The sequence below is a fragment of the Haliotis rubra genome, unplaced genomic scaffold (genome assembly GCF_003918875.1).
Source record: "Haliotis rubra isolate DU_JTF1 unplaced genomic scaffold, ASM391887v1 Scf1810, whole genome shotgun sequence".
Taxonomy (NCBI): domain Eukaryota; kingdom Metazoa; phylum Mollusca; class Gastropoda; order Lepetellida; family Haliotidae; genus Haliotis; species Haliotis rubra.
Window position 1 is genome coordinate 58,190 of NW_025765793.1, and position 10,049 is coordinate 68,238.

Genomic DNA, 10,049 nt, shown 5'->3' on the forward strand with positions numbered 1-10,049 from the left:
AAGTTTAAGATTAAGTTTAAACTTTAAACCATGTTAGCACATAGAATGTCATGGAATGACGAAACATGCAACATTGCATTTACATTTACTGTCGCTCTCTAAACATATTTTCTGACATCTGTGTCGAGCATGCTCCACTTTATAATGCTTGTTCTATGGTGTAACTTACCTGTCCCCGTTTTTCTGACAGAGTTGGTTGACATGCAGATACAAGAAGTTGGGAGTTTCGTCAACACGGGACGGGTAGGTGTTTGTTTTACCTCCTAGATTTGAATTAGAAATGCCTTGTGTGGATCACCTGATGTCAGTATTCCAAAACACACCTGTCAGAGTTTGAACACATCGAGTCTACCACATTCTTTAGCCAGCTAACGGTAAGTTCTGTGCTGGAGTGTAAAGAGCTGGTATAAAGGCCATTCTGACATACTTACCCACGAAACACCTGCATGTCAAAAGACACACCTGTTGTCACACCCACCCACGGGAAACCTGCATGTCAGCAGACACACGTGTTGTCACACTCAACCACGGAACACCTGCATATCAGCAGACACACGTATTCTCACACTCACCCACGGAATACCTGTATGTCAGCAGACACACGTATTGTCACACTCACTCATGGAACACCTGCATGTCAACAGACACATGTGTTGTCACACTCACCCACGGAACATCTGAATATCAAAAGACAATGGTGTTGTCACACTCACCCACGGAACACGTGCATGTCAGCAGACACACGTGTTGTCACCCTCACCCCCGGAATACCTGCATGTCAGCAGACACACGTGTTGTCACATTTACCCACGGAATACCTGCATGTCAGCAGACGCATGTGTTGTCATACTCACCAACGGAACACCCGCATGTCAGCAGACACACGTGTTCTCACACTCACCCACGGAACACATGCATGTCAGTAGACACGCGTGTTGTCACACCCACTCAGGGAACACCTGCATGTCAACAGACACCCGTGTTGTCAAACTCACCCACCTAACACCTACATGTCAGCATACACAGGTGTTGTCACACTCATCCACGGAACACCTGCATGTCAGCACACCCACGTGTTGTCACACTCACCCACGGAACACATGCATGTCAGCAGACACACGTGTTGTCACATTTACCCACGGAACACCTGCATGTCAGCAGACACAGATGTTGTCATACTCACCCACGGAACACATGCATGTCAGCAGACACACGTGTTGTCACACTCACCCACGGAACACCTTCATGTCAGCAGACACACGTGTTATCACACTCACCCACGGAACACATGCATGGCAACAGACACAGGTGTTGTCACACCCACTCAGGGAACAGCTGCATGTCAGCAGACACACGTGTTGTCACACTCATCCACCTAACATCTGCATATCAGTAGACACACGTGTTGACACACTCCCTCACGGAACACCTGCATGGCAACAGACACCCGTGTTGTCAAACTCACCCACCTAACACCTACATGTCAGCATACACAGGTGTTGTCACACTCATCCACGGAACACCTGCATGTCAGCACACGCACGTGTTGTCACACTCACCCACGGAACACATGCATATCAGCAGACACACGTGTTGTCGCATTTACCCACGGAATGCCTGCATGTCAGCAGACACACATGTTGTCATACTCACCCACGGAACACCTGCATGTCAGCAGACACACGTGTTGTCACACTCACCCACGGAACACCTTCATGTCAGCAGACACACGTGTTATCACACTCACCCACGGAACACCTGCATGGCTACAGACACACGTGTTGTCACACTCATCCACGGAACCCCTCCATGTCAGCACACGCACGTGTTGTCACACTCACCCACGGAACACCTGCATATCAGCAGACACACGTGTTATCACACTCACCCACGGAACACCTGCATGGCAGCAAACACACGTGTTGTCAAACTCACCCACCTAACACCTGCATGTCAGCAGACACAGGTGTTGTCACACTCATCCACGGAACACCTGCAAAGCAGCAATCGTGTTGACACGTTGGTTGATACTGGTGACCCCTGGGTTACGGCTCGATTGAAAACAACCTAAGTAACTAACGGGGGCTGCCGAACCTTGGCTGTTTCTGATCAGGTGTCCTTGTACCTGGAGATGTTGACACAGTTAACACACCTAGGTACAGGGAGTCCAACATACAGAGGGTCTCACGGGTCATCATGGCGTCGACATTTAGGACACTATTGTACACAGTTAACACACCTAGCTACAGGGAGTCCAGCATACACAGGGTCTCAGGGGTCATCATGGCGTCGACATTTAGGACACTATTGTACACAGTTAACACACCTAGCTACAGGGAGTCCAGCATACACAGGGTCTCACGGGTCATCATGGCGTCGACATTTAGGCCACTATTGTACACAGTTAACACACCCAGCTACAGGGAGTCCAGCATATACAGGGTCTCACGGGTCATCATGGCGTCGACATTTAGGCCACTATTGTACACAGTTAACACACCTAGCTACAGGGAGTCCAGCATACACAGGGTCTCACGGGTCATCATGATGTGGACATTTAGGCCACTATTGTACACAGTTAACACACCTAGCTACAGGGAGTCCAGCATATACAGGGTCTCACGGGTCATCATGGCGTCGACATTTAGGCCACTATTGTACACAGTTAACACACCTAGCTACAGGGAGTCCAGCGGCACACAGGGTCTCACGGGTCATCATGATGTGGACATTTAGGCCACTATTGTACACAGTTAACACACCTAGCTACAGGGAGTCCAGCATACACAGGGTCTCACGGGTCATCATGGCGTCGACATTTAGGCCACTATTGTACACAGTTAACACACCCAGCTACAGGAGTCCAGCATACACAGGGTCTCACGGGTCATCATGGCGTCGACATTTAGGCCACTATTGTACACAGTTAACACACCTAGCTACAGGGAGTCCAGCATACACAGGGTCTCACGGGTCATCATGGCGTCGACATTTAGGCCACTACTGTACACAGTTAACACACCTAGCTACAGGCAGTCCAGCATACACAGGGTGTCACGGGTCATCATGGCGTCGACATTTAGGCCACTATTGTACACAGTTAACACACCCAGCTACAGGGAGTCCAGCATACACAGGGTCTCACGGGTCATCATGATGTGGACATTTAGGCCACTATTGTACACAGTTAACACACCTAGCTACAGGGAGTCCAGCATACACAGGGTCTCACGGGTCATCATGGCGTCGACATTTAGGCCACTATTGTACACAGTTAACACACCTAGCTACAGGAGTCCAGCATACACAGGGTCTCACGGGTCATCATGGCGTCGACATTTAGGCCACTATTGTACACAGTTAACACACCTAGCTACAGGGAGTCCAGCATACACAGGGTCTCACGGGTCATCATGATGTGGACATTTAGGCCACTATTGTACACAGTTAACACTCCTAGCTACAGGGAGTCCAGCATACACAGGGTCTCACGGGTCATCATGGCGTCGACATTTAGGCCACTATTGTACACAGTTAACACACCTAGCTACAGGGAGTCCAGCATACACAGGGTCTCACGGGTCATCATGGCGTCGACATTTAGGCCACTATTGTACACAGTTAACACACCTAGGTACAGGGAGTCCAGCATACACAGGGTCTCATGGGTCATCATGGCGTCGACATTTAGGCCACTATTGTACACAGTTAACACACCCAGCTACAGGAGTCCAGCATACACAGGGTCTCACGGGTCATCATGGCGTCGACATTTAGGCCACTATTGTACACAGTTAACACACCTAGCTACAGGAGTCCAGCATACACAGGGTCTCACGGGTCATCATGGCGTCGACATTTAGGTCACTATTGTACACAGTTAACACACCTAGCTACAGGGAGTCCAGCATACACAGGGTTTCACGGGTCATCATGGCGTCGACATTTAGGCCACTATTGTACACAGTTAACACACCTAGCTACAGGGAGTCCAGCATACACAGGGTCTCACGGGTCATCATGGCATCGACATTTAGGCCACTGTTGTACACAGTTAACACACCTAGCTACAGGGAGTCCAGCATACACAGGGTCTCACGGGTCATCGTGGCGTCGACATTTAGGTCACTATTGTACACAGTTAACACACCTAACTAGAGGGAGTCAGGCATACACAGGGTCTCACGGGTCATCATGGCGTCGACATTTAGGTCACTATTGTACACAGTTAACACACCTAACTAGAGGGAGTCCAGCATACACAGGGTCTCACGGGTCATCATGGCGTCGACATTTAGGCCACAATTGTACGAAAACTTAATGCTGCCAATTATGTAGAAAACGTTTTTGGTCAGCGACAGTGCTTCCCGTTCCTTCGAATATGTTGTTCTTACATAAAGTTTCCTTGAACAAAAACTGTTTTCGTTTTCGTTTATAGATTTGAGTATTTTCTCATTACTTCGATTAATTAAAAGGCTGATTTGTAACATCGCGCAGCGCTCTGAATACTATGTCGTGCCTTATGGCGACGACACGATAGTGCGACACGATATCGTGACACATTGGTAAAACCTAAAACGAAATGCTGATAGCACAACCCGAATTATAGTAAGGTCGTTTCCCTGACAAGTCTCGTGTCATCACTATCTCATAGCCTCATGAGCTTTTGAGGCCTGCATGATCATTTTTAATTATCAAACTTTGGAAGTTAATATCAAACTTCAATATGAGAACGTATTTGTCAATGCAACAATAGAGCTCACATTTCCCAAGTCAATATAGTTAGGATCGCTCTATCACGTTTAATATTTCAGTTTTCCAGAAACGAATGCCATTGGAGGATCTGCTGCTGCCTGGAAGCCAAGGTTGGATGATGCAAATCCCTGGATTGAGGTGAATCTTACCGTTAGCATTATCTGTCCTTCGAGAACTCTCTCTTTATATATGTGTGTGTGTTTATATACAGAGCAGTCCGGCCGTCATTGCCAAATATATCCTATTTACTATGTATACTTTGTCTCCTCAACAGTTTAAGGAAAAGCATGCTGAATATGCGGACCTCGCATTTGAAATGTCTTGCTGGTATCTCAGGCTCCCATTGTATCAGGAGAATGAGTGACTGTGTGCGTTTAAAGTTAAATGTCACTTTGGAGATATTTCGGCCATACCGTGACTAAAACAATACATCAGGAGAGTGCCCTTGGTTTGGTACCTCCTAATCTCTTGGCGCAGATCAGGAGTGTTCCCGGGGTTTCCATCGGGAGCACATCCCTTCTGACACTCTGGGTAATGCAGAAGGCTGCACAGTTGGTGAGTCTTCATATTCTCCAGAAAGTTCTTGTGGGTTCGACTCGGCAACGCTTCCTGATAGAAGATGTCTGGGCTGTGTGTTAAAGGTGCAGCTCACCTGACTATGTCAGGATCACCCGCGCCCTCTCTGTTGCATTTTCACGTCAGTCTGTAAAACAATTAGTAAGAACATGTATAGTGGGCTGAGTCCCGCACCAAGGAGGGGCACGCTCAAAGTGCTAACATTAAAAAAGAAAAAAAGAGAAATGAAGTAGATATATACAACTGTGCAGCTGAAAAGGGAAGATTTTGATAGCGAAGAAACAAGTTGGTGTTAAGTATGGACGTGGAGACTTGCAAGGTAGGGGTTAACTTCAAGTTAAGGGGAAGCGAGTTCCACAGTGTGGCTGCTGTATAGGAAAAGGTTCTGGCCCTGGAAATTTAAGCAGCCATCTGAGTCTCGAGCAGAATGTTGAAGTGTTTCATGAGTTGTGTAGCGTCCGCGTAAAAGTAATAAGCAACGTGTTGACCTGTAAAAAGATGTTTTAACGGCCTTGTGTAAAGGGTGAACAAAATCGGCCCAAGCACTGAACCCTGTGGAACCCCACACTCGATAGTAAGACGTTCAGGAAGAACTTTGTCAATCTGAACAGACTGTGATCTGTCAGTCAGGCAGGATGATCACCACTGCAAGACGGTATTGGATAAGCAAAAATGTTTCAAATGACTGAGAAGGAAGGTGTGGTCATTTGTGTCGACAGCTACGGATATCTCGAACAAGGCAAGCATAGACACACATAGACACACACAGACACACAACAACATTTCCACTGTCAACAGAATCACGTATCTTGTATATAAACAGCTAAGGACAGTCTCAGTGATGTTTGCTGACCGATATGCTGACTGGTGTTTGTCAAATAAGTCATGCTTTTGCAAATGGTCAATCAGTTGCATCGTGACGATTTTTTCAAGACGTTTTGACACAAATGATAAATTTAATACGACTAACACAGCTGGCTTCCTCCAATCGTTACTGCATTATTACCAATATCCATTGTTGTTGTCAATCCCTTTCACACAAACCCTCATGTTGTCTTACTTAATCCATGTTGCATGTATATAAGTCGGTTCTGTGGTGTATTACTTTACTCTTGTTTGACAACGGTATGAGAAAATATACCGAAACGTCGCATCCTAATATAATAAAGAAGCTGTTCTCCATAAAGTATCGTACCTTTCTTGTACATGTCGTTTGCTGTTCTCTCCACTTTATCCTTTTATAACAGACCATACTCGTACAAGCAGTTTCAGTAATGTGTGCTTGTCGGGAGTGACACATTCAAAATATCCCACCGTTTTGTCGTCAACAGTTTGGGGTGCGTCGTTCTATGTATCTTGTTGAACTTCGAATACACAAGGACATGTCTTCCGTCACGACGAGTGTCTGGCTCAGAGACGGTAGTGGGCTCTGGATCAAAACGTGGACGAGAGGCGACGGGGGGGTCCGCTCAGTCTGATTGGTTCTTTCCACACTTTCGAGTGAGTTTTTCCTTATGAAACTTTTACCATGCTTTATTGGTGGGTGTGAGTCACAAAACAAAACACCACGCATTTTTGGATTTTACTAATACGATTTATCAGAATGTAATATGCTTACAAAGGCCATAGTACACACGTTCCACGCCCGAAGTGTTGTAAAACGACAGTATTTGCCCAACATTCTTTTTTGCGAAACCTGCACCGTAGGACAGAACATGCATGAAATCACTGGTTTTCAGAGATCCATGTCTATGAGGGATTCCGATTGAGTTTTTTGTCATTGCACCTTGAATATTCACCATGACCTGAACCTCTTTGAACACTGAGATGTCTTCTTTACAGATGCTGACTGTTCGCACAGACGCAGTGAGGCTGACCTTTGACAACCCCAGTGCTGTTGAAATTAGGTTCATATCGGTGGTTGGTCGCGAAAATTGACCACTCCAACCATGTTCCACGTCACACACGTTCCATGGCACACACGTTTCAGGTCACACACGTTCCATGGCACACACGTTCCATGGCACACACGTTCCAAGTCACACACGTTCCATGGCACACAGATTCTACATCACACAAGTTCCATGGCACAAACGTTCCACGTCACACACTTTCCATGGTACACACGTTCCATGGCACACGCCGTCACTATATGGCTGAGATATTGCCGATGTGACGTTAAATATTAACTCACTCACTCCATGGCGCACGCTTTCCAGGAACACTCGTTCTATGGCACACACGTTCCACATCACACATGTTCAACGGCACTCACGTTCCACGTCACACACGTTCCACATCACACACGTTCCACGGCACACACGGTCCACGTCACACACGTTCCACGTCAAACACGTTCCACATCACACACGTTGCATGACACACACGTTCCACGTCACCACGTTCCATGGTACTCACGTTCCATGGCACACACGTTCCACGTCACATATGTTCCATGGCACGCACGTTCCACGTCACACACGTTTCATGGCACCCACGTTTCACGTCACACACGTTCCATGTCACACGCGTTCCATGGCAAATGCGTTCCATGGCACACGCGTTCCAGGGAACACACGTTTCATGGCACACACGTTCCATGTCACACACACTCCATGCCACACACGTTCCAGGGAACACACGTTTCTCGTCACACACGTTCCATGGCACACATGTTCCACGTCACACACGTTCCATGGCATACATGTTCCACGTCACACACGTTCCACGGCACACATGTTCCACGTCACACACGTTCCAGGGAACACACATTCAATGTTCCATGTTACACGCTTTCCATGTCACACACACTTTCCATGTCACACACGTTCCACGTCACACACGTTTCACGTCACACACGTTCCATGGTACTCACGTTTCATGGCACACACGTTCCATGTCACAATATCACACACGTTCCACGTCACGCACGTTCCATGGCATACACGTTCCGCGTCACACACGTTCCATGGCATACACGTTCCGCGTCACACACGTTCCATGGCATATACGTTCCACGTCACACATATTCCACGTCACAGACGTTCCAGGTAACAGACATTACATGTTCCATGTTACACGCTTTCCATGTCACACACGTTCCATGGCAAACACGTTCCATGGGAAACACGTTCGCGTCACACACGTTCCACGTCAAACACGTTCCATGTTCCATGTTACACACGTTCCACGTCACACACGTTCCATGGCATACACGTTCCGCGTCACACTCGTTCCATGGCATACACGTTCCACGTCACACACGTTCCATAGCTCACAATGTCAACAAGAACAGTGAACCATTGTCCCGGTCAGTTGTGACTCCATAGTTACATTAACGGTCTCCTCGTTCTACTGTCTGTGAGTTATGTTCCTGTGTATCATGTCGTGATACATACACGGCTCACACGGTCGTTGTTGTCATCACCTTCGGTGGGAGTGAGGTCTGGGATATATACACTCCTCACTCGGTCGTTGTTGTCATCACCTTCAGTGAGAGTGAGGTCTGGGATATATACACGGCTCACACGGTCGTTGTTGTCATCACCTTCAGTGGGAGTGAGGTCTGGGATATATACACTCCTCACTCGGTCGTTGTTGTCATCACCTTCAGTGGGAGTGAGGTCTGGGATATATACACGGCTCACACGGTCGTTGTTGTCATCACCTTCAGTGGGAGTGAGGTCTGGGATATATACACGGCTCACTCGGTCGTTGTTGTTATCACCTTCAGTGAGAGTGAGGTCTGGGATATATACACGGCTCACACGGTCGTTGTGGTCACCTTCAGTTGGAGTGAGGTCTGGGATATATACACGGCTCACACGGTCGTTGTGGTCACCTTCAGTGAGAGTGAGGTCTGGGATATATACACGCCTCACTCGGTCGTTGTTGTCATCACCTTCAGTGGGAGTGAGGTCTGGGATATATACACGGCTCACTCGGTCGTTGTTGTTGTCACCTTTAGTGGGAGTGAGGTCTGGGATATATATACGGCTCACTCGGTCGTTGTTGTTATCACCTTCAGTGGGAATGAGGTCTGGGATACATACACGGCTCACTCGGTCGTTGGTGTCATCACCTTCAGTGGGAGTGAGGTCTGGGATATATACACGGCTCACTCGGTCGTTGTTGTTATCACCTTCAGTGGGAATGAGGTCTGGGATACATACACGGCTCACTCGGTCGTTGGTGTCATCACCTTCAGTGGGAGTGAGGTCTGGGATATATACACGGCTCACTCGGTCGTTGTTGTCATCACCTTCAGTGGGAGTGAGGTCTGGGATATATACACGGCTCACTCGGTCGTTGTTGTTATCACCTTCAGTGAGAGTGAGGTCTGGGATATATACACGGCTCACACGGTCGTTGTTGTTGTCACCTTCAGTTGGAGTGAGGTCTGGGATATATACACGGCTCACGGTCGTTGTTGTCATCACACCTTCAGTGGGAGTGAGGGTCTGGGATATAAACACGCTCACGCTCGGTCGTTGTTGTCATCACCTTCAGTGGGGTGAGGTCTGGGATATATACACGGCTCACTCGGTCGTTGTTGTTATCACCTTCAGTGAGAGTGAGGTCTGGTATATATACACGGCTCACTCGGTCGTTGTTGTCATCACCTTCAGTGGGAGTGAGGTCTGGGATATATACACGGCTCACTCGGTCGTTGTTGTTATCACCTTCAGTGAGAGTGAGGTCTGGTATATATACACGGC

At 47.8% G+C, this 10,049-nt stretch overlaps 1 protein-coding gene and 1 long non-coding RNA gene across 2 annotated transcripts; both read left to right on the forward strand.

Annotated features, from left to right (window-relative positions):
• Positions 1 to 216: 216 nt before the first annotated feature.
• LOC124273530 lies at positions 217 to 7,330 on the forward strand. Its single transcript, XR_006897675.1, has 4 exons — positions 217 to 243; positions 4,815 to 4,893; positions 6,663 to 6,831; positions 7,174 to 7,330. It is a non-coding gene; the product is annotated as an uncharacterized LOC124273530 (long non-coding RNA).
• A 244-nt stretch (positions 7,331 to 7,574) lies between these two features.
• On the forward strand, positions 7,575 to 9,288 carry LOC124273531. Its single transcript, XM_046708813.1, has 2 exons — positions 7,575 to 8,894; positions 9,189 to 9,288. The coding sequence occupies exon 1, from the start codon at positions 7,755 to 7,757 to the stop codon at positions 8,658 to 8,660; it is 906 nt and encodes a 301-aa protein (XP_046564769.1). The 5' UTR covers positions 7,575 to 7,754; the 3' UTR covers positions 8,661 to 8,894; positions 9,189 to 9,288.
• Positions 9,289 to 10,049: the final 761 nt, after the last annotated feature.

Excerpts from the sequence above, each read along its gene's own strand:
- LOC124273531 (XM_046708813.1), top strand. The coding sequence starts at position 7,755 with ATGGCACACACGTTCCACGTCACATATGTTCCATGGCACGCACGTTCC.